The sequence below is a fragment of the Dendrobates tinctorius genome, unplaced genomic scaffold (assembly GCF_039654945.1).
Source record: "Dendrobates tinctorius isolate UK_male_01 unplaced genomic scaffold, ASM3965494v1 ptg000189l, whole genome shotgun sequence".
Classification (NCBI taxonomy): Eukaryota; Metazoa; Chordata; class Amphibia; order Anura; family Dendrobatidae; genus Dendrobates; species Dendrobates tinctorius.
This window is the reverse complement of record NW_027361856.1, coordinates 3,609,921-3,634,539: the sequence shown is the minus strand read 5'-3', so window position 1 is coordinate 3,634,539 and position 24,619 is coordinate 3,609,921. Positions and strand designations below refer to the sequence as shown.

Sequence of the window (24,619 nt, the reverse complement as noted above, 5' to 3'; positions counted from 1 at the left end):
CATTAGGACTTCTTAAAGGGAGGTGACATTACAGGGGAGGTGATATTAAAGGGGACATCTTACTTCACGCCCCTTCAATTGGAGAGGGGGAAGAGGCTTATAGTGACAAAGCTGTGCCTCTATGAGGCAAATTATAGATTGCAGGATCACAACTCCCTGCCGTACACCACATGAGGCTGCTGCAATAATAACCCTATGACTCTAGGTTTCGGATGTGTTAGCCTACCTGAGCAGGTTAGGGGCCCAGACGATGGCCAGGTTTCGTGCATGCATGTTGGTCTGAGAGCTGTAGGAGGCCATTCTGACTAAATGTTTCATGAGATATTCCAGGGTCCTAGAATAAATCACCGTAAATACAGTTAATTCCAGATGAAGGATGCATCCTGCACATGGATAATATTTTACAACACTATTAAACATAAAATCTACTGCAAGATTGATATAATTATGGATTAGATTCAACTTCTACGGTGGGAAAACAGACTAGTGTAATTTACATTAAACCATCTCTTGCGGTCTCTACCCTAGAGTAATATGCGATGATCCTTTTCTGAGAGGAAGAAAACTAGAGCTCTAGTGCCACCTATTGGAGGAAGTAATCCTAAGTCAAGAGCGGCTTTTTAAGAAGCCTTTCCACAAGAGTTGGGATAACCAGACACTCCCTTCACAGACATTTGTGTTTCAGGGTGTTTGTTCCTCTTTAGTGCAAAGCAGGAGGTCTGATCTTGCTTGGTGAGAGGCCTCCGACATTGGGTGTAAGGGGGACGTTTCCAATTGTAGAGAGTACTGAGCTGGAATGAGGAGACTTATAGGCCCTGCAATGCTCCTGTGAGAATTGAAATATGCAAATGTCATCTTCAGAGTGGAAGATGACAACAAGTACCTGATTGTATGCTGACCTCTGCTGATCCTGCATGCTCTCCGCACTCCTGCAACAAGGTGTCTGATTGTCTGCTGACCGCTACTGATCTGTGTACTATCCGCACTCCTGCAACAAGGTGCCTGATTATCTGCTGACCACTACTTATCCTGTGTGCTATCCACACTCCTGCAACAAGGTGCCTGATTGTCTGCTGACCTCTACTAATCCTGCATGCACTCCGCACTCCTGCAACAAGGTGCCTGATTATCTGCTGACCTCTACTAATCCTGCATGCACTCCGCACTCCTGCAACAAGGTGCCTGATTATCTGCAGACCTCTGCTGATCCTGTGTGCTCTCCGCACTCCTGCAACAAGGTGCCTGATTGTCTGCTGACCTGTGCTGATCCTGTGTACTATCTGCACTCCTGCAACAAGGTGCCTGATTATCTGCAGACCTCTGCTGATCCTGTGTACTATCTGCATTCCTGCAACAAGGTGTCTGATTGTCTGCTGACCGCTACTGATCCTGTGTGCTATCCACACTCCTGCAACAAGGTGTCTGATTGTCTGCTGACCACTACTTATCCTGTGTGCTATCTGCACTCCTGCAACAAGGTGCCTGATTATCTGCTGACCACTACTTATCCTGTGTGCTATCTGCACTCCTGCAACAAGGTGCCTGATTATCTGCTGACCTCTGCTGATCCTGTGTGCTATCCACACACCTGCAACAAGGTGCCTGATTATCTGCTGACCACTACTTATCCTGTGTGCTATCTGCACTCCTGCAACAAGGTGTCTGATTATGTGCTGACCTCTACTAATCCTGTGTGCTATCCACACTCCTGCAACAAGGTGCCTGATTATCTGCTGACCATTACTGATCCTGTGTACTATCTGCGCTCCGGCAACAAGGTGCCTGATTATCTGCTGACCGCTACTGATCCTGTGTGCTATCTGCACTCCTGCAACAAGGTGTCTGATTGTCTGCTGACCGCTACTGATCCTGTGTGCTGTCTGCGCTCCTGCAACAAGGTGCCTGATTATCTGCAGACCTCTGCTGATCCTGTGTGCTATCCACACTCCTGCAACAAGGTGCCTGATTATCTGCTGACCACTACTTATCCTGTGTGCTATCTGCGCTCCTGCAACAAGGTGTCTGATTATCTGCTGACCGCTACTGATCCTGTGTGCTGTCTGCGCTCCTGCAACAAGGTGCCTGATTATCTGCTGACCACTACTGATCCTGTGTGCTCTTCGCACTCTTGAAACAAGGTGCCTGATTATCTGCAGACCTCTGCTGATCCTGTGTGCTATCCACACTCCTGCAACAAGGTGCCTGATTGTCTGCTGACCACTACTGATCCTGTGTGCTATCCACACTCCTGCAACAAGGTGTCTGATTGTCTGCTGACCGCTACTGATCCTGTGTGCCATCCACACTCCTGCAACAAGGTGCCTGATTATCTGCTGACCACTACTGATCCTGTGTGCTCTTCGCACTCTTGAAACAAGGTGCCTGATTATCTGCAGACCTCTGCTGATCCTGTGTGCTATCCACACTCCTGCAACAAGGTGCCTGATTATCTGCTGACCGCTACTGATCCTGTGTGCTATCCACACTCCTGCAACAAGGTGCCTGATTATCTGCAGACCTCTGCTGATCCTGTGTGCTATCCACACTCCTGCAACAAGGTGTCTGATTGTCTGCTGACCGCTACTGATCCTGTGTGCTATCCACACTCCTGCAACAAGGTGTCTGATTGTCTGCTGACCGCTACTGATCCTGTGTGCTATCTACACTCCTGCAGCAAGGTGCCTGATTATCTGCTGACCACTACTGATCCTGTGTGCTCTGCGCACTCTTGAAACAAGGTGCCTGATTATCTGCAGACCTCTGCTGATCCTGTGTGCTATCCACACTCCTGCAACAAGGTGTCTGATTGTCTGCTGACCGCTACTGATCCTGTGTGCTATCCACACTCCTGCAACAAGGTGTCTGATTGTCTGCTGACCGCTACTGATCCTGTGTGCTATCCACACTCCTGCATCAAGGTGCCTGATTATCTGCTGACCTTTGCTGATTCTTGGTTGCTGTCCGCACTCCTGCATCAAGGTGCCTGATTATCTGCTGACCTCTACTAATCCTGTGTGCTATCCACACTCCTGCAACAAGGTGTCTGATTATCTGCTGACCTCTGCTGATCCTGTGTGCTATCCACACTCCAGCAACAAGGTGCCTGATTGTCTGCTGACCACTACTGATCCTGTGTGCTATCCACACTCCTGCAACAAGGTGTCTGATTGTCTGCTGACCGCTACTGATCCTGTGTGCTATCCACACTCCTGCATCAAGGTGCCTGATTATCTGCTAACCTCTGCTGATCCTGTGTGCTATCCGCACTCCTGCAACAAGGTGCCTGATTATCTGCTGACCTCTGCTGATCCTGTGTGCTATCCGCACTCCTGCATCAAGGTGCCTGATTATCTGCTGACCTGTGCTGATCCTGTGTGCTATCCGCACTCCTGCAACAAGGTGTCTGATTGTCTGCTGACCGATACTGATCCTGTGTGCTATCCGCACTCCTGCATCAAGGTGCCTGATTATCTGCTGACCTCTTCTGATCCTGTGTGCTATCCACACTCCTGCATCAAGGTGCCTGATTATCTGCAGACCTCTGCTGATCCTGTGTGCTATCCACACTCCTGCAACAAGGTGCCTGATTGTCTGCTGACCACTACTGATCCTGTGTGCTATCCACACTCCTGCAACAAGGTGCCTGATTATCTGCTGACCACTACTGATCCTGTGTGCTCTTTGCACTCTTGAAACAAGGTGCCTGATTATCTGCAGACCTCTGCTGATCCTGTGTGCTATCTGCGCTCCTGCAACAAGGTGTCTGATTGTCTGCTGACCGCTACTGATCCTGTGTGCTCTCCGCACTCCTGCAACAAGGTGTCTGATTATCTGCAGACCTCTGCTGATCCTGTGTGCTATCCACACTCCTGCAACAAGGTGCCTGATTGTCTGCAGACCACTACTGATCCTGTGTGCTATCCACACTCCTGCAACAAGGTGCCTGATTATCTGCTGACCACTACTTATCCTGTGTGCTATCCACACTCCTGCAACAAGGTGTCTGATTATCTGCTGACCACTACTGATCCTGTGTGCCTGATTATCTGCTGACCGCTACTGATCCTGTGTGCTATCCACACTCCTGCAACAAGGTGTCTGATTGTCTGCTGACCGCTACTGATCCTGTGTGCTCTCCGCACTCCTGCAACAAGGTGTCTGATTATCTGCAGACCTCTGCTGATCCTGTGTGCTATCCACACTCCTGCAACAAGGTGCCTGATTGTCTGCAGACCACTACTGATCCTGTGTGCTATCCACACTCCTGCAACAAGGTGCCTGATTATCTGCTGACCACTACTTATCCTGTGTGCTATCCACACTCCTGCAACAAGGTGTCTGATTATCTGCTGACCACTACTGATCCTGTGTGCCTGATTATCTGCTGACCGCTACTGATCCTGTGTGCTATCCACACTCCTGCAACAAGGTGTCTGATTGTCTGCTGACCTCTACTGATCCTGTGTGCTATCTGCTATCCAGCAACAAGGTGCCTGATTGTCTACAGAACTCTGCTGATCTTGTGTTCTATCCGCACTTCTGCAACAAGGTGTCTGAATGTGTGCTGAACTCTGCTGTTCCTGTGTGCTAATGTAGGTAGGTGTGCCGACTGGGGGGGGTGGTCCTCTCACCGCCGCGAACAGACTGAGACAGAGACTGAAGTGCATCCACCAGGTCCTCTTTATTGGCCGTCCTCTTGACGACAGCAGCACCACACAGCTGCCGCACAACGAGCTCCGCACACAGGCCCGGGTACCTTTCCCTTTCTTCGGTCTTCCTGAATGATGTCCCTCGTGGCTCTTTCACTGTGGCTGCCCTAGGCCTACCATCACAGCGCTTCACCCGTTCGAGTCCGTCCGTCTCTGGCTCTCTCTGTCCTGTGGCTCTCCTGTCAGGGCCACCCCACTGACCGTTTCTCTCACCAATCCTCCCTGGAGCTTCTTCTGTTCCTGCCTCTCCCTCCAGCCTTCTTCACTCCTGAGCTCCTCTCCCTGGACTGACCTTCTGGAACTCTCTTCTCTCTCTTATATCCCCTCTCTCTCTCGGAATTCCCCTCTAGAGTTCCTGTAACCCCGCCCCCCATGACTGTGCGGTTTTGTAGCCCTAAGCTGATGTTCAGTCTTTTTCTCACAACTCTCTACTGCCATCTTGTGGCCAAACTGCAGTACTACACCTTCCTTCATTTCTGCTGTCCTTGGTCTCCCTCTAGTGGCAAAACCCCTGTACTACAACATCCTTCCCCTCTGTCTAGCTGTCTCCCACCTTCCTATACAGCAGTCCATGTCCAGCATATTGTACGTTAACCCTTCCTGCTGCAGACAGGTCCGTATGTCAGTCCACTTCCCCTACACTATTCACATTCCTAGAGCAAGGTCCCTGATTGCCTGCTGAACTCTGATGATCCTGTGTGGTATCCGCACTCCTGTAGCAAGGTGCCTGATTGTCTACTGAACTCTGCTGATCCTGTGGTAAGGGCCCAGATTGGGGGATGGTCCACTGCTTACTGCGACCAGATGACACAGACACCAGACGGAGGCAGATTTCGGTTGCAACAGGTATAAGTTTATTGGCCATCCTCCTGACGACTGTAGCGATACACCGCAGCACCTTTACAGCTCTCCATATTCAGGCCCGGGTACCTTCACCTTCCTTCAGTCATAGTGACTTTCCTCGCGGATCTTTCACAGGGGCTGCCCTAGGCCTATCTACCGCCAGCGCTTCACCAGTCCGAGGTCGTCGTCCAATCGGTACCCCCGGGGCCTCGTCTGTCCTGCGGTTCCTTGTGTCAGAGCCACCCCCCTGACTGTTTTGTCCTATCAGTCCCCTGGTCGAGCTCTCCACCGTTGTTAGTTTTCCGTACTGATTCTTCTCCTCCTGAGCTCCTCCCGGGACTAGCACCGTCTGGAACCCTGTCCTGTCCTATTTATCCCCCTCCTCGGGAATTTCCCTCCTGGGTTCCCTTCTCCCCGCCCCCCATGACTAAGCAGTTCCGTAGCCCTAAGCTGCTGTAAAGTCCTGTTCTCAAACTCCCCCTGCCATGTTGTGGTCAAATCTAGGGACTGCACTCCTTTCCCATCTTCCCCAGCTGTTTCCCTTCTGTAATTGCCAATATCTGTCTACAGTGCACAAACCGTCCCTTCTTCCTTCTGTCAAGTCCGTCTGTTAAGTCACCTTCCCCACACTCCCCCTTCCTTTGTCTATTGTTATCCTCGACAATCGTATTCCCTACCTACGTCATCCTGAAGCTCGTCCACTGTCTGTTGTCGGACCGGTTGTTGGGCCAAACCCGCCATATGCGGGGGGCCGAACCAAACCGAGAGCACCATGCTCCGAGCAGCCTACCGCTACTCGCCGGCGCGCACGCCGCATGACAACGTCTTTCAAGTTGGGCTAGGTCCACCCAATGTATACTATGATTTATTTTTAATGGTTTCAACACTCCAATTAATTAATACCAACTATTGATATAGTTTCAATCAGTTATAATATATATATATATATATTCAGCTCTTTGAACCTTCCTAGAAGGTCGTTGAAACTTGTTTCAACCCGATGGTCAAATTGGCCAAGCAGAGCAAATAACTGGCTTACACTTATCTACCAACAAAGGACCTTCGTTGCCATAATTAGATAGATCAAAGCTTTTTAACTAAGACACATTTGGATGCTTTTGGGGGGGATAAAAGGAGGGTACTGATTAGCAGAGGCAGAGAGCCACACAGAGAAAGAGATGAGACAGACCAGAGAGGACACTGAGATGAGTCTATCTGAATAATGTAATCTATGAATAATGCCTGTTTCTGATTAATGCATATGTATTTATAGTTTTATATTTTAATCTTATCATTTATATAGTAAATCAATTTAGTAAATTCAATTATTGTGTGAGCATTTTCTTATTCATTACAATCAACTGGAACCCTTACAATACACACCCGGACTACTCTACGGCGTGTACCTCCCACTACTCTCCCTTTCTGTCACCCTCAACTGTCCGGAACGCCATGACCGAGGCCCTACGCCTACCAGGTCATCGTTAGCGCCTGCCTGTCCTTCTGGGGTGTCCGTGGTATCGAGGACCTGACTGAAGGACTACTGTCTGGTTCAATCTCTCTCGTCTGTTTGTCCATCAATTTAAAAAAGTCATGGTCGGCGTCTTCGTCACACCTCATACCCGGGACCTGTTGAACATTTTTTCACAGACATTTTTTTACCGATAACATTTTAAACCAACTGTATATACTAGACATAGCATTAACTATACTATTTGTAATAGGTACAACGATTACCCATTCTGCCTACAACATTCTACCTTAATTATCATCCTGGTATGCTACTAATAAACTTACTATATATTTTCCATGTAAATTATTCTCTACATCATATCTACATCTATCAGTATTATACAACACTCCAAAAACATTACCAAAACATTTTCCTTTTTGGTTAACAATGGTGCGCCCCCTTCCTTTGTGGGAAGAACTCCCATACATCCCTGCTACAACAAGAGGTGGGGTCCCTTACCCCAAAGGGACGCGGAACAGTCCCTTATGCTGCGCAACAGCGCACAGCAGTCCTGGTAGTCCTTGTTCAGCGGTGCTCCCGGCCGTCTCCTGATGGCCGATGTGCCGCCAATAGCAAGGAACTCCACAGCCGTGGAGCTCCCGGGATGTCTCGACTGTTCCTGGGTCCTGACTGTTCTTTTTGCCCAGGGCTCAGGGGTAATCTCCCTCCTGATAGATGTGTCAAAAGGGGTAGAAGGTGCCAAAGGTGGTTCCACGGCGCGCGTTCCGCGCCATTTCTCTGCTTGGGGACCAGGCCCTGGCACGGGCCGAAGGGAACTCCGCCGCCGCAGCATCGTTAACTGTCAGAAAAGTCTCAGGGGCAGAGCCGGCCTCACTCGCCCCTGCGCATGGATTGTCACCCTCTCCAGAGGGCCCAGTGACCCCTGGGGGTGCCCAGCACGGATGTTCAGTGACAGGAGACTTAGGTCCCATGTCCCCGCTGGGGGACAGCGCAGGGGCCCAGCAGTCCACCACCGGTGGTGGAGTAGGCGCTCTCATCTCCGGTGATGTGATGGCTTCGCTCCATCCGGCCCTAAGCTCCTGCAGTTCCAACCGCAGGCAGGGGACCGGGGTTGTTGACCGGCGGGAAGCAGAGCGGAGAAGCTGGGGCATGCTAGTGGAGATGGCAGATGGCTCTGCAGAGGCGGCGGAGCCCGGTGACCTGGCTGAAGCCGCGATCTTGAGTGGGGCTGGTGTGGCTGCGGACCTTGATGGGCAGGCCGCAGCCTCGGTATGGAGTGCGGCAGAGGCGGCCATGGGTCCCGGTGAGCAGGCCGCAACCGAAGTCAAGGACGGAATGACGGCAGCCACAAGTACCGGTGAGTAGGCCACTGCTGGAACCGTGATCGAGGCAGTGGTGGCCGCGGATGTCGAAGGGTAGGCCGCAGAGCCTGGCGACCCGGCCGCCGTGGTCTTACGGGACGGGGTCGAAGTGGCGGGAGGTCTCGATGGATAGACCGCCGCTGGAGGATGGAGCGCAGCAGGAGTGACCATAGGTGGGTTCCACACTGGCGATGCGGGACATGGCGCCGCCGAGCGGGGTGGCTTGGAATCGTTGGCCGAGGCGTCGGTCGGCCCGGTGAGGGCCGCGGAGTCATCCGGAGTCGGGGACACTGGAGAGCGGGAGGCCGAGCGGGGAGGCCGAGGGCCGGTGTCGGGGACCTGGGACCAGTCTCGTGCTCGGGACGTAGGGGCAGGACCTGCCTGCGGGGCCACCGGCTGTGCCGGAGGTACTCTCACCTTTCCCGGCGCCGCAGCTTTCTGCAGGCTGTTCCTCCACTCTCCCAGAGCTCGGTCTGGGGTGTCGCCGGCCTCCACTGCTCCTCCGTTGCTCTTCATCCCACCCTTCGGCAGGACCAGCCTTCAGGCCGGATAGTTCTGCAGGGACGACCGACAACAGTTCCTCAAGCTGCCGCCCTGGGTAATCCATTTCAGCGCCAACCCCTTCCTGCTCGCAGGTCACCAGCGTAGCAGGGGCGCAGAGTCTCTTTCGGGTTTTTTTTTGCTGGCTCCAAACACAGTCCCAATTCGTATTCCACTCGGGCACCATCTAGCAAAGTTTTTGGTTTTTTCCCTCTTCTTCCGTTCCGGATCCGCCTGAGGAAACCAGCAATCCACAGTCCAGTTTTTGTACCGCCCCAGATCCTCTGATAGCAGCCAATGATCTGGAACAAAGTCTCAAATTTGTAATCCACAAATAAAGCAACTTAAGTCCTTTTGATTTCTTCTGTCGCAGGCTTGCCGCTGAAGTTGTAGTATTGGCAGCGGCGATCCTGCCGACTACGCCAAATGTGGTAAGGGCCCAGATTGGGGGGTGGTCCACTGCTTACCGTGACCAGACGACACAGACACCAGATGGAGGCAGATTTCGGTTGCAACAGGTCCGAGTTTATTGGCCGCCCTCCTTACGACCGTAGCCATACACCGCAGCACCTTTACAGCTCTCCGTATTCAGGCCCGGGTACCTTCACCTTCCTTCAGTCGTAGTGACGTTCCTCACAGATCTTTCACTGGGGCTGCCCTAGGCCTATCTACCGCCAGCGCTTCACCAGTCCGAGGTCGTTGTCCAATCGGGACCCCCGTGGCCTCGTCTGTCCTGCGGTTCCTTGTGTCAGGGCCACCCCCCTGACTGTTTCGTCCTATCAGTCCCCTGGTCGAGCTCTCCACCATTGTTAGTTCTCCGTATTGATTCTTCTGCTCCTGAGCTCCTCCCGGGACTAGCACCGTCTGGAACCCTGTCCTGTCCTATTTATCCCCCTCCTCGGGAATTTCCCTCCTGGGTTCCTGTCTCCCCGCCCCCCATGACTAAGCGGTTCCATAGCCCTAAGGCCTCTTTCACACATCCGTCACCATCAGTCAAAATCCGCCGTTTTTCTTGGCGGATCCGTTTTTTTCCATTGACTTGCATTATCGGCGGATCTTGATGGATGGTCATCCGTTGGATCCGTTTTTTTACGGATCTGCCAAAATTTTGGTGTCCGCCGACATGACAGGACGGACACTGCAACGTTTTTTTGCTGGCCGAATCCGCATTTGTACACTGCGCATGCCCGGAAGGATTGCCTCTGCTGGAAATTTAACCCTAAATGCCAGGTCTGGTGGCTGGCAAAAATTTTCTCTCTCTCCTCCCGATACCTGCTCCATAGACACAGGAGCTCTGCACGCAATACCACTGACGATACAGCGCAGCCCTCTACAATTTCTGCGGCTGTCTGCACATAAGTACCTGGATATACCACATCACCTTTGGTGGAGCACCAAGCTCAGGAGATCCTGTACAGCTAACTTGGTCTGTTCATGCATGCTATACCATCATGTGACATATTTTTTCTGTCTGGACTGTAGTTATATCTATACAAAAAGCGCTAAAACCATACTATCTTTTTCCGTGGGCCTGTACCAAATACACAAAACGGCCCTTGCAAGCCTCACAACCTTGGTAACCAGTGCTAATACCACCAGAGGCCAAATTCTAGCCATAATCGCTACTGGTTCTTTGAGCTCAATTGAAACAGTCCTATTACCAGTAAGTAAAAACAAAACTATAATACAGTATATATAAACCTCTTTTTCATTATTTTGACACCAAATCACTCATAATTTTCTCAAGGTACCCAGCATAACCACATTGACTCTAATCAGAGCAGTATATCACGCATGAACCCCTGGAGCATTATAAATCAGTAAGTACGCTCATTCAAAAGCCTACTTTTTGCTCTTTGGTCTTCATCCCTAACTATATACAACTTTTTCCACCTAGCCGGTGGTTCACCCCACAGCCCTAGTGGATCTTCATTTTTTCATTTTATCTGAGCAAATGTTATTCCAATAGAAAGGGAGACAGTCAGCAGTACAGTAGTGGCACTTATCTTCAGTGGAAGCACTAGCTTGGTAAAATGTAGTGTTTAGGGTTTGCAAAGATTTCTACCTGTAATGTGAAAGTGGAAGCTCTTTCAGTACTTCTCTAATTTTTATCAGTCTCTGCTCCTCCAGTTGTATAGCCACTGCATCCTGAAAAAGACAAAATTACAACACATAAACATGCGCAGAGCTGGTTCTGAATGTTTGCTTGGGAAACATCTGGTAAGATTCTGGCCACGATGGGAACATCTGATGTGTTTCTGGCTATGGTGGGAACATCTGAGGACCTTTTGGCTATGATGGGAACATGTGATGAGTTTATGGCTATGGAGGGAATATCTGATGTGTTTCTGGTTATGGTGGGAACATCTGATGATGTTCTGGCAATACTGGGAACATCTGATGAGTTTATGGTTATGGTGGGAACATTTCATGTGTTTCTGGCTATGGTAGGAACATCTGGTAAATTTTTGACCATGATGAGAACATCTGAAGTGTTTCTGGCTATGGTGGGAACATCTGATGAGCTTTTGGTTATGATGGTGTGGCGCTCCTGAGGGTTCAGTCACCACAGAGGTACTGCACCTCACCCAGAAGTGTGGTATCCCACTTCCCAGGTAAGCTGGAGGCACCTGACAGTACTCTAGCATCTGCACCCAATACACACCCTATAGCAGCAGAGCATCTGGATGGACACTTCAGAAGGATGATCTCAATCCTGTCTGGGTGTTAAAGGGTGTTGGGAGGTGGGTGGAACTAGTGGGATGAGAGCAGAAGAAGAGAGTTCAGTTGGTCAGTCATGAGGAGAAAGTGAAACTAAGCAGACGTGTGAGAAGCAGCTCCCTGTCAGGAGGAGCTGCAGAAAGGAAAGAGACAGAAGAAAGCTCCCTGAAGAGGAAAGGGGTCCTAGGGGCACGGATAAGTGACCATACTTTCCGTGGGGCCCAATCCGTAAGCGGAGGGACCAGATTGCACGGGGGTACTGGCCCAATAGCCTAGTGGAGTCATCACCGGACTTAACTAGGGTGCATACTAAAACCCTATGTGCCAAATTAATCTATACGTACAGTATGCCTATGGTAGATATTTTAGTCGTATTCATCTATACCTATGCCTATTTTAGATTATTTTTACCGTTTCATTTTCTTAATTTAGTTTTCCTTTCCACTTCACTCTATTTGAAGCAGAGTAACCAATTTATTTACTTATGTATTTATTTGACATAAAGTTGCTATACATGAAAGTAGTGGTCAACTTTTTTGGAAACTGAATAACAGTTTTAAGCTTTGTTTTTTTATTGGAATAAGTTCATATTAGTCCAACAAGGTTATCTTCCCAGTTTCATTAAGATCTTTTTAGGGATTCAGTCTTTATGTGCCGCCATATTCTGCCATACCTATGCCTAGTGTGTTATCATGGTTGGAAACAGAATAACGGTTTTAAGCTCCGTTTTTTTTATTGGAATAAGTTCATATTAGTCCAACAAGGTTATCTTCCCAGTTTCATTAAGAACTTTTTAGGGATTCAGTCTTTATGTGCCGCCATATTCTGCCATACCTATGCCTATTGTGTTATCATGGTTGGAAACAGAATAACGGTTTTAAGCTCCGGTTTTTTTATTGGAATAAGTTCATATTAGTACAACAAGGTTATCTTCCCAGTTTCGTTAAGATCTTTTTAGGGATTCAGTCTTTATGTGCCGCCATATTCTGCCATACCTATGCCTAGTGTGTTATCAAGGTTGGAAACAGAATAACGGTTTTAAGCTCTGTTTTTTTTATTGGAATAAGTTCATATTAGTACAACAAGGTTATCTTCCCAGTTTCATCAAGATCTTTTTAGGGATTCAGTCTTTATGTGCTGCCATACCTATATCTACCATAGGTATAGACAAAAAAGATCTTAATGAAACTGGGAAGATAACCTTGTTGTACTAATATGAACTTAATATGAACTTATTACAATAAAAAAAAATGGAGCTTAAAACTGTTATTCAGTTTCCAAAAAAGTTAACCACTACATTCATGTATAGCAACTGTTAGGAACGGCGGAACGCACTAAATAAAAAACTAATAAAGTGCGTTCGCCGCTCGAGGTCCACCGTGCAGTAGGTGATATAACCGCTGCTAAGTAGTGGCAGGACCAAAATGGCGGAGGTGCGCACGGGGTTAAACTTCACCCAGGTGCGCAGAGCAATCTCTGATAAGTCACAGAGACGCCAAACACAAGACAGATACAATAGTGCTGAGCCTGTTAAAGTCACAGTGCTCAGGATAGTTGCACACACGGTATCAGGTCACAGGAGCAGAGCCAAGGACAGCGGGACTGCGTCCCTCTAGACCTACCGTGTGTGCGACGTTGCAACTGCGGACGCCAAGGAGTGCTGCTACTGCAACGCGGCGTGGGACACTGCCGCTACACGACAATGCTAGTACGCAAGCGCAATGTCGGACGCTAGCAACTGTGGATGATGAAGCAGAGGTGCACTGGCGCTGGCGCTGGAACTAAACTCAATCCCTAACCACAAACGTAATATCAGAGGGTAGGGGTTTCAAATGAGTCATTCACCAGAATCATGCATCCATCCTCATTCACACAGCAGCAAGTATGACTATACTAGCGCATGGCGGAACAGCCATGCACGCCTTTTATAGTAGCCGGGACCTTCCGGAAGCCTCCAGATCTCCGAGCTGGACCAATGAGATCTGAAGCAGGACCTGAGCACATGACTCCTGATCTCCAGTGGGAGATCGTCTCATGCTGCAGAGGAGATTGCAGAGGAGATTGCCTTGCAGCAAATCTTTCCAGAGGCTAAGTCCTTCTGTCCATCTTCTGAGCATGCTCATGAGACGATCTCCCACTGGAGATCGGGAGTCATGTGCTCAGGTCCTGCTTCAGATCTCATTGGTCCAGCTCGGAGATCTGGAGGCTTCCGGAAGGTCCCAGATACCAGATTCTGCAGCAGGAGACTGCAGAATGTGAGGGTCTGGATTCCTGCAGAGCCAACGCAGGAATCTGACGCCTTACAGCAACTTTATGTCAAATAAATACATAAGTAAATAAATTGGTTACTCTGCTTCAAATAGAGTGAAGTGGAAAGTAAAACTAAATTAAGAAAATGAAACGATAAAAATAATCTAAAATAGGCATAGGTATAGATGAATATGACTAAAATATCTACCATAGGCATAGGTACAGACAAAAATGAAACATAGTGTTAATGAAACATAGGGTTAATCTACCATAGGCATAGGTATAGACAAAAATGAAACATAGGGTTAATGAAACATAGGGTTAATCTACCATAGGCATAGGTATAGACAAAAATGAAACATAGGGTTTTAGTATTTTCCTTAACTAGAAAGTCAGAGGCAGGGGCACCTATAGGTGTTCCAGCTACAAGCCACAGTTATCTTCGCCAGAAAGGCAGTCAAAAGGGAGCAAGGGAACGCAGAGAAAACATTACCCGACAAGGTCCGTGGCTGCTCGCCTGGGACACTGACTGTGAGGTGTTGGGCAGGAAAGGTGAGAAACCAGCACAGTGTGACGTCCAGGAAAGGCACACACTGAAGGGAGTCCTGGGAAAGTGGATCCTGATCTACCTGGGAGTTTGCTGAGCCCCTTGCCTGGAGGATGCAGCGCCAAGCGGGCTCTTGGGCTCTTGAGAACTGTGAGTAAACCTTTGGAACTGCACCCAGCTGTGTCCTCCAATTATTCCTGTGTCACCTATCCAACTCTGCTACATCTATCCTTACTAAACACCCACTTGGCACTGCAATATCTGCCAGCATTGCCAAATACTAGAACTCTTCTATTACAACTGCCCTGGGACAAAGCTTTGCCTGTGGAGAGCTATATCAACTCAGCTGCATCACCACCAGTCCCAGAGGATCTGCATTGCAGCGCTGGTCACCTCTGACCAGATACCACAGGTGGCATCACGAACACTTTATAAACTTTATTACAAACTCTTATTCCTTGTAAATATTCCCCTTTAAGTACCTGCCCGGTAGCGAGTATCCCCACTGCCCTGGCGGGCACTCCAATGGGAACATCTGATGAGCATCTGGTTATGGTGGGAACAACTGATGAGGTTCTGGCTATGATTTGAACATCCAATGAGTTTCTGGTTATTGTGGGAACATCTGATGAAGTTCAGGCTATGATGGGAACATCCGATGATTTAATGGATAATGTGGAATCTGTTGCTTGTTGTTTTTTTTGTAATGTGTGGATGTTGACTGAAGATATTTGAAGTAAATAAGGAGTTTTTAATATAGTGGCACCATCTGTAGGTTCTAAGGATTTCTAAGGATAGAAGGGATACTTAATGAGCATCTGAGGGGTGGGACCATGTGATGAGCTGGAATACAGTCTGGATTGTTAGGCGAGCATGTTTGATATACGTACAGCAAACTTGTCATAGAGCTGATATGTTAGAAGTGGATTAGGCAGTTCTCTGAAATATGCTTTGCAGAGGGAGCTGACACAGTGGACATCTTGCAGGTAAGTACTCTTATTTAAGTCAGGGGGCCGTTCTATGTCAAACTCCTGTCTGGATTGGAGAAATAACACAACAATATTATACAAAATAATGTCCTCTAAATCAGTTTTCATGTTTTATTCTATGGAACAATTTAAAAGCCACATACCTCAATTTCTGTACATTGGAGGCAATGCCGCACAATCTGTAGATACCATCCACGATTCCATGTTCCTCCACAAACTCTGCACAACTTTTCAGAACCTGAGGAACTGACCACACGAGCTGATAAGTTGGTGATTTTACTGTTCTTCTCCCATTATATGAGTGATGACATATATAGTCATGGCCGAAAGTGTTGGCACCCTTGAAATTGTTCCAGAATATTAAATATTTCTCACAGAAAATTGCAATTCAACATGTTTTGTTATACACATATTTATTTCCTTTGTGTGTATTGGAAGAACACAGAAAAAACAACAGAAAACAAGGCAAATTGGACATAATTTCACACAAAACCCCTAAAATGGACTGAACAATATTGTTGGCACTCTTAACTTAATATTCGGTTTCACACCTTTTTGAATAAATAACTGCAATCAGTCACTTCCTATAACCATCAACAAGCTTCTTTTATCTCTCAACTGGAATTTTTGAGCTCTTTAATTTTGAAAACTGCTCCAGGCCTCTCATATTTGAAGGCTCCTTCTCCCAACATCAATTTTTAGATCTCTCCACAGGAGATCAATGGGATTTAGATCCAAACTCATTGCTGCCACTTCAGCACTCTCCAGCGCTTTGTTTCCATCCATCTCTGGGGGCTTCTTGAAGTATGGTTGGAGTCGTTGTCTTTGCTGGAAGACCCACGACCTAGAACACAAAGTCAGCTTTCTGACACTGGGCATTACATTGCCACCCAAAATCCTTTTGAAATCTGCAGATTTCATGCTGCCTTTCTTATTGTTTCGGTAAACTGTGGCATGATGTGCATTAACAAAAAGCTCTATCTTGGTCTCATCTGTTCACAAAATGCTTTCCCAGAAGGATTTCAGCTTACACATTTACATTTTGGCAACAGTGTCATGGGTTGCAAACTTCTTTATTATGTTGCGCATCGTGGACAAAGGAACATCAAGATCTGACTTGTAACCTTGAGATTGTTGATATTGTTCGACAATTTTGCTTAAGTCCTCAGACAGTTCTCTTCTCCTCTTTTTGTTCTCCATGCTTAGTGTGGCACACACAATGCAAAGATTAAGCCAACTTCTCATATTTTTATCTGGTTTGAGGTGTGATTTTTATATTGCCCACACCTGTTACTTGCCACATGTGAGTGTGAAGGAGCTCACATGCTGGAAGCAAAGTTGTTCACCCACAATTTTGGAAACGTGGCAAGAATTTTGTACAGCCCATTTTTGGGTTTTGTGTGGAATTATCCAATTTGCTTTTTTTTCTGTTGTTCCAATACATACAGAGGAAACAAACATGTCTATGACAAATCATGTGTAACTGCAATAATTTTCTTGGAGAAAAGCTTAATTTTCTGGATCAATTTCAAGGGTACCAACACATTCGACCATGACTGTATGTCCTACCAGCAAGGGAGCCCTACTTTACACATTTCTTCTCTCTGTTGTCACTATACCTGACACAATCTTTTCTGTGAAGCCAAAAACATTGAACTTTTATAACAAACTCTGACCAGCTTGTTAGCAGCTTCCTTGGAGTCTTATTGTGTTGTTCAGTCGGAGTTAAGCCCCCGTTACACATAACGATGTCCCAGCGATCCCACCAACGATTCGACATGATGGGATCGCTGGGACATCGTTAGGCTGATCGCTGGTGAGCTGTCACAAGACAGCCCCAGCGATCAGGACCGCTGGTTTCTAATGTAAACATCGGGTATCCAGGAGCCGGGCGTCTCCTGGATACCCGCTGTTTACCTTGGAAACCGGCGTACACGCTGGTTTCCAAGGTAAACATCGGGTATCTAAGATCCGCGCGACTCCTGGATACCCGATGTTTACATTAGAAACCAGCGTTCAGCGTCGCTGATCGCTGGTCTCTCGCTACCACACGCAGCGATGCGTGCTGGGCAGCGGGAGACCAGCGATCGAAAAACGGCCCTGGCCGATGCTGCATGATAACCGGCAGGGGGGCCGGTCGCTGATCCCCGTCACACACAGCGATCTCGCTGGCGAGATCGCTGTGGTGTCACAAAATCAGCGATCTCACTAGCGAGATCGCTGTGGGTGACGGGGCCTTAATTCTCTGTATAGCAAACATTTTCATTATTCTTTTCAAGGATCTAAAGCAGACGTGGGCAAATGGCGGCCTGCAGGCGACATCCGGCCCTATGGTTGTTTCTGTCCGGCCCGCAGACAGAAACACTGAAAGTGCAGGACCTTACATATGAGCTCACAGCTTGGTATTAGCCCTGCCCCGATGTCTTACTATTGGTGAAGCGCTTCTGCTGGAGTAAAGGCCCACACATAACGATGTCCCATAGATCCCACCAACGATCCGACATGGATGGGATCGCTGGGACATCGTTAGGCTGATCGCTGGTGAGCCGTCACATAGACAGCCCCAGCGATCAGGACCAGCGAGCAAGCTGGTTTCCAATGTAAACAGCGGATATCCAAGAGCCGCACCGCGCTGTTTACCCTAGATACCAGCGTGCACGCTGGTATCAAACATAAACATCGGGTAACTAAGAGCCGCGTGGCTCTTGGATACCTGCTGTTTACCCTAGATGCCAGCGTGCGCTGGTATCTAGGGTAAACAGCGGGTATCTAAGAGCCACGCGTCTCTTAGTTACCAGATGTTTTGGTTGGAAACCAGCATCAAGCGTCGCTGATCGCTGGTCTCTCGCTGCCACACACAGCGATGCGTGCTGACCAGCGGGAGACCAACGATCAAAAAATGGCCCAGGACGATCGTGAACGATCAGTGATACCCGGCAGGGGGGCTGGTCGCTGATCCCCGTCACACACAGCGATATCGCTGGAGAGATCATTGATGCATCACAAAATCAGCGATCTCGCTGTGTGTGACGGGCCCCTTAGAGAGGACCTCCTGAGATCACTCACAGCTAGAGTTGAGCGATACCGTCCGATACTTCAAAGTATCGTATCGGATGGTATCGGCCGATCTTTAAAAAAAGTATCGGTATCGCCGATTCCGATACCGGAAGTCCCATTCAAGTCTATGGGACTTCCGGTATCGGAATAAGAAAAACCCTTTCCTGCCCTTGTACAGCCTCTCTGGGGTCTGTACGGGCCTTTCGGGGGGCTGTGCCGGCCTGCCAGGGGGTCTGTGCAGGCTCCGGTGGTCTGTGCCGGCCTGCCGGGGGGCTGTGCCGGCCTGCCGGTGGTCTGTGCAGGCTCCGGTGGGCTGTGCCGGCCTGCCGGGGGGCTGTGCCGGCCTGCCGGTGGTCTGTGCCGGCCTGCCGGTGGTCTGTGCAGGCTCCGGGGGGCTGTGCCGGCCTGCCGGTGGTCTGTGCAGGCTTCGGGGGTCTGTGCAGGCATCGTCCGATGGGACTACAAGTCCCATCGGGCGATGCCTGCTACCATGACAATGATTGTCACATTAGCCAATGATGGGACAGTAGTAGTCCCATCATCCGGCTAATGTGTTAAATGTAAAAAAAAAAAAAAAATTACATGCTACATACATACAACATGCATACTACATACATGCTACATTCATACTACATACTACATACATGCTACATTCATACTACATGCAACATACATACTACATATATACTACATACATACTACATACTACATACATGCTACATTCATACTACATAAATACTACATGCAACATACATACTACATATATACTACATACATACTACATATATACTACATGCATGCTACATACATACTGCATGCTACATACATACCACATATATACTACATACATACTACATACATACTACATGCATGCTACATGCATGCTACATGCTACATACATAACACATATATACTACATGCATGCTACATACATACTACATGCTACATACTACATATATACTACATGCATGCTACATACATACTACATGCTACATACATACTACATATATACTACATGCATGCTACATACATACTACATACATACTACATGCTACATACATACTACATATATACTACATGCATACTACATACATACTACATGCTACATACATACTACATATATACTACATGCATGCTACATACATACTACATGCTACATACATACTACATGCTACATACATACTACATGCTACATACATACTACATGCTACATACATACTACATATATACTACATGCATGCTACATACATACTGCATGCTACATACATACTACATGCTACATACATACTACATATATACTACATGCATGCTACATACATACTACATACATACTACATGCTACATACATACCACATATATACTACATACATACTACATACAATACATTCATACAATACATACATAGACATACAGTACATATAACATAGAGTAACATACTTACCAATACTTGTCACATTGTTCCCCGAAGCCATTGTCTTTTCCGGAATAAATATTAACATAACAAACCACAAAAATACTCACCCACGATCCGAAGCAGTCCACGAGTGTGTCCCACGACGATCTTGGGTAGAGAACTGCAGCATCAGATGATGCTGTCGTTCTCTACGGGCTGCAGGAATCCAATGACGGAAGGTAGGTATCCTTCCGCACTGTATTCCTCCGCCACTTAAAAAAAAAAAAAAAAGTCCCTAGTCTCACTTTATGCCATTGCTGTGTGGGAATTTCCCACGCAGCAATGGCATAAAGTGAGACTAGGGACTTTTTTTTTTTAAGTGGCGGAGGAATACAGTGCGGAAGGATACCTACCTTCCGTCATTGGATTCCTGCAGCCCGTAGAGAACGGCAGCATCATCTGATGCTGCAGTTCTCTACCCAAGATCGTCGTGGGACACACTCGTGGACTGCTTCGGATCGTGGGTGAGTATTTTTGTGGTTTGTTATGTTAATATTTATTCCGGAAAAGACAATGGCTTCGGGGAACAATGTGACAAGTATTGGTAAGTATGTTACTCTATGTTATATGTACTGTATGTCTATGTATGTATTGTATGAATGTATTGTATGTATGTAGTATATATGTGGTATGTATGTAGCATGTAGTATGTATGTAGTATGTATGTGGTATGTATGTGGCATGTAGTATGTATGTAGCATGCATGTAGTATGTATGTAGTATGTATGTAGTATGTATGTGGTATGTATGTGGCATGTAGTATGTATGTAGCATGCATGTAGTATGTATGTAGCATGCATGTAGTATGTATGTAGTATGTATGTAGTATGTAGCATGTATGTGGTATGTATGTGGTATGTATGTAGTATGCATGTAGTATATATGTAGTATGTAGCATGCATGTAGCATGCATGTAGTATGTATGTAGCATGCATGTAGTATGTATGTAGTATGCATGTAGTATGTATGTAGTATGTATGTAGTATGTATGTAGCATGCATGTAGTATGTATGTAGCATGCATGTAGTATGTATGTAGTATGTATGTGGTATGTATGTGGCATGTAGTATGTATGTAGCATGCATGTAGTATGTATGTAGCATGTATGTAGTATGTATGTAGTATGTAGCATGTATGTAGCATGTATGTGGTATGTATGTGGTATGTATGTAGTATGCATGTAGTATATATGTAGTATGTAGCATGCATGTAGCATGCATGTAGTATGTATGTAGCATGCATGTAGCATGCATGTAGTATGTATGTAGCATGCATGTAGTATGTATGTAGCATGCATGTAGTATGTATGTAGTATATATGTAGTATGTATGTAGCATGTAGTATGTATGTAGCATGCATGTAGTATGTATGTAGTATTTTTTTTTTTTTTTTTTTTTTAACATTTAACACATTAGCCGGATGATGGGACTACTACTGTCCCATCATTGGCTAATGTGTCAATCACTGTCATGGTAGCAGGCATCGCCCGATGGGACTTGTAGTCCCATCGGACGATGCTTGCACAGACCCCCGGACATCAGCACAGCCCCCCGGCAGGCCGGCACAGCCCCCCGGCAGGCCGGTACAGACCCCCACAGGGTGCACAGACCACCGGCAGGCCGGCACAGCCCCCCGGCAGGCCGGTACAGACCCCCACAGGGTGCACAGACCACCGGCAGGCCGGCACAGCCCCCCGGCAGGCCGGTACAGACCCCCACAGGGTGCACAGCCCCCAGGCAGGCCGGCACAGCCCCCCGGCAGGCCGGTACAGACCCCGGGCAGTCCACACAGCCCCCCGGCAGGCCGGCACAGCCCCCCGGCAGGCCGGCAGAGACCCCCGGAAGGCCCGAAATGATGGCGCATCATGATGCGCACACACCGCGCATCATGATGACGTCAGTCTGTCAATCAACTTGGAACCTCCGATTCCGATGCCGAATTCCGATATTGAAAAAATATCGGAAGTCGGTATCGGAATTCCGATACAGCAAGTATCGGCCGATACCCGATACTTGCGGTATCGGAATGCTCAACACTACTCACAGCAGAGCAGCTGTTGTAGCATCGCTGCCTGGCCCCAGCAGCTTCTGCACATATGTACCTGGTAATTAGTCACCTTGTAAGGGGGATGTTTGAAATTAGAAGAAGGGGACAGTTGTGCTGGGTCCCTGCTGTGTGAATAAGACCTGCAGAGCTGTGTCCTTTTTATTCCACAACTGCTGAATCACAGCATGAAATCAAACTAGAGGGCGAACAGCTAATTATTATCTGCTGCACCATTCTCTCATTCCCCAGCAACGTCTAGCAGCTCAGGCATCAGGATGACTGGAGATAAAACACTTAAGCCCCCGTTACACTAAACGATGTCCCAGCGATCCCACCAACGATCCGATATGATAGGATCGCTGGGAAATCGTTAGGCTGATCGCTGGTGAGCTGTCACATAGACAGCCCCAGCGATCAGGACCAATGACGCTGGACGCTGGTTTCTAACGTGAACGTCGGGTATCCAGGAGCAGGGCGACTCCAGGATACTCGCTGTTTACCTTGGAACCCGGCGTACACGCTGGTTTCTAAGGTAAACATCGGGTATCTAGGAGCCGCGTGACTCCTGGATACCCGACGTTTACATTAGTAACTAGCGCCGCTGATCGCTGGTGTCTCGCTGCCACACGCAGCGATGTGTGCTGGGCAGCGGGAGACCAGCGATCTAAAAACGGCCCAGGCTGCTCGAGCATGATCAGCGATACCCGCCGGGGGGGGGGTCGGTCGCTGATCCCCGTCACACACAGTGATCTCGCTGGCGAGATCACTGATGTGTCACAAAATCAGCGATCTCGCTAGGGAGATCGCTGTGTGTGACGGGACCCTTAGGCCAAGTAGTGAAGTGCACCGTCATGATGTGTGCACACACTGCGGATTGTCCTGCGGAATTTTCTGCGCGGATTTGTGTAATTCCGCAGGTAAAAGCGCAGGTCAAAAGACCTGCGGTTTATCTGCAGATTTTCTACGATTTAGCCTGCGGTTTTCCCCTGCAGTTTGACACCTGTCATGGAGCAGAGGCCAAACCGCAGCGGAATCCGCACAAAGAATTGACATGCTGCGGTTTTGAAACCGCAGCAAATCAGCGCGGAAAATTCCACACCGTGCGCACTGCGGATTTCTTCTTCCATTGATTATAATGGTACTGTACACCGCAGCTTCCGCAGTAGAATCCACAGCACTCTCAGCATCACTGCATGCAGCCTGGAAATCTGACATTCTGTATCCACCCCTTCTCTCTAACCTTCATTAACCCCTTAGTGACGCAGCCAAATTTTTTAAATCTAATCAGTATCGCGTTATCTGGTAATAACTCTTAAACAAATCCCAATGATTTTGAGATTGTTTTTTCATGACACATTATACTTTATGATAATGGTAAATTTAGGTTGATATGTTTTCTGTTTATTTATAAAAAATATCAGAAATTTGAGAAAAATGTTAAAAAATTAGCAATTTTCAAACTTTGAATGATTATCCCTTTAATACAGATAGTTATACCACAGCAAAACATTAATAAATAACATTTTCCTCATGTCTGCTTTACATCAGCACCATTTGTAAAATGTTATTTTATTTTGTTAGCCTTTTAGGAGATTTAAAAATGTAGCAGGAATTTTTCCTTTTTTCAAGGAAATTTACTAAATTTATTTTTTTGAGGTACTCATCCAGGTTTGAAGTGACTTTGAGGATCATATATATTGGAAAACCCCAAAAGTGATACCTTTTTAAAAACAGCACCCCCTGACATATTGAAAACTGCAGTCAGGTAGTTTATTAACCCTTCAGGTGATTTTCAGGAATCAATGCAAAGTGGCATGACATAAATGAAAATGTGCATTTTTACCACCTAAATGCTGCTAACTTCTGAATAGGTTACAACAGCTGTCAGACTCTAAGGCCACTATTTGGTCATGAATTGCCATGGAAAACATCAGGATCACACAATCATGATCTCAGGCTGCCGATGGGGATAAAGAGGGAACCCCCACACTCTGTTAACCATTTATATCATCTAGTCACTATTGACAGCAGCATCTAAGGGGTTAAACAGACTTGGACGGTGCAAACACTGATCATGGCTGATGCAGCAATTTGTCAGCTATAGTGCACAGCAGACAGCTGCTGGATTGTCACCTGTATGAGGATGCTATTCTCTTATATCTCAGGTCAGTTAAAAGACGTATTGGCGGTTATTAAGGGGTTAATGATAGCTTCTCTTCTTTTTGTGTGCCCCATGTACTCTGATGGCTGCTATGTGTACGTCTGTGTGTGTTTCTGTATGTGTGCACGTTCGTGTTTGTGTGTGTGTCTGTGTGTGCCCCATGTACACTGGTGGCTGGTGTGTTTCTGTGTGTGCCCCATGTACTCTGGTGGCTGGCCTGTGTACATGCTGGTGTGCACCCCATGTACTCTGGTGGCTGGTTTGTGTGTGTGCCCTATGTACTCTGGTGGCTGGTGTGTGTCTGTATGTGTCCCATGTACTCTGGTGGCTGGTCTGTGTGCATCTGTGTGTGTGCCGGTGTGCACCCCATGTACTCTGGTGGCTGGTTTGTGTGTGTGTGCCCTATGTACTCTGGTGGCTGGTGTGTGTGTGTGTCTGTATGTGTCCCATGTACTCTGGTGGCTGGTC

The 24,619-nt window shown here is 47.6% G+C and overlaps 1 protein-coding gene across 1 annotated transcript in view; it reads right to left on the bottom strand.

Moving 5' to 3' along the window:
• ARHGAP30 (Rho GTPase activating protein 30) overlaps positions 1 to 24,619 on the bottom strand; it is a 118,929-nt gene that overhangs the window by 59,609 nt on the left and 34,701 nt on the right. Inside the window, exons 2-5 of the mRNA XM_073552276.1 lie at positions 15,578 to 15,680; positions 15,336 to 15,480; positions 10,993 to 11,075; positions 227 to 334 (exon numbers count right to left, since the gene is read on the bottom strand). Of these exons, the coding sequence (XP_073408377.1) occupies positions 227 to 334; positions 10,993 to 11,075; positions 15,336 to 15,480; positions 15,578 to 15,680 (439 nt within the window). The remainder of the gene's footprint in view (positions 1 to 226; positions 335 to 10,992; positions 11,076 to 15,335; positions 15,481 to 15,577; positions 15,681 to 24,619) is intronic.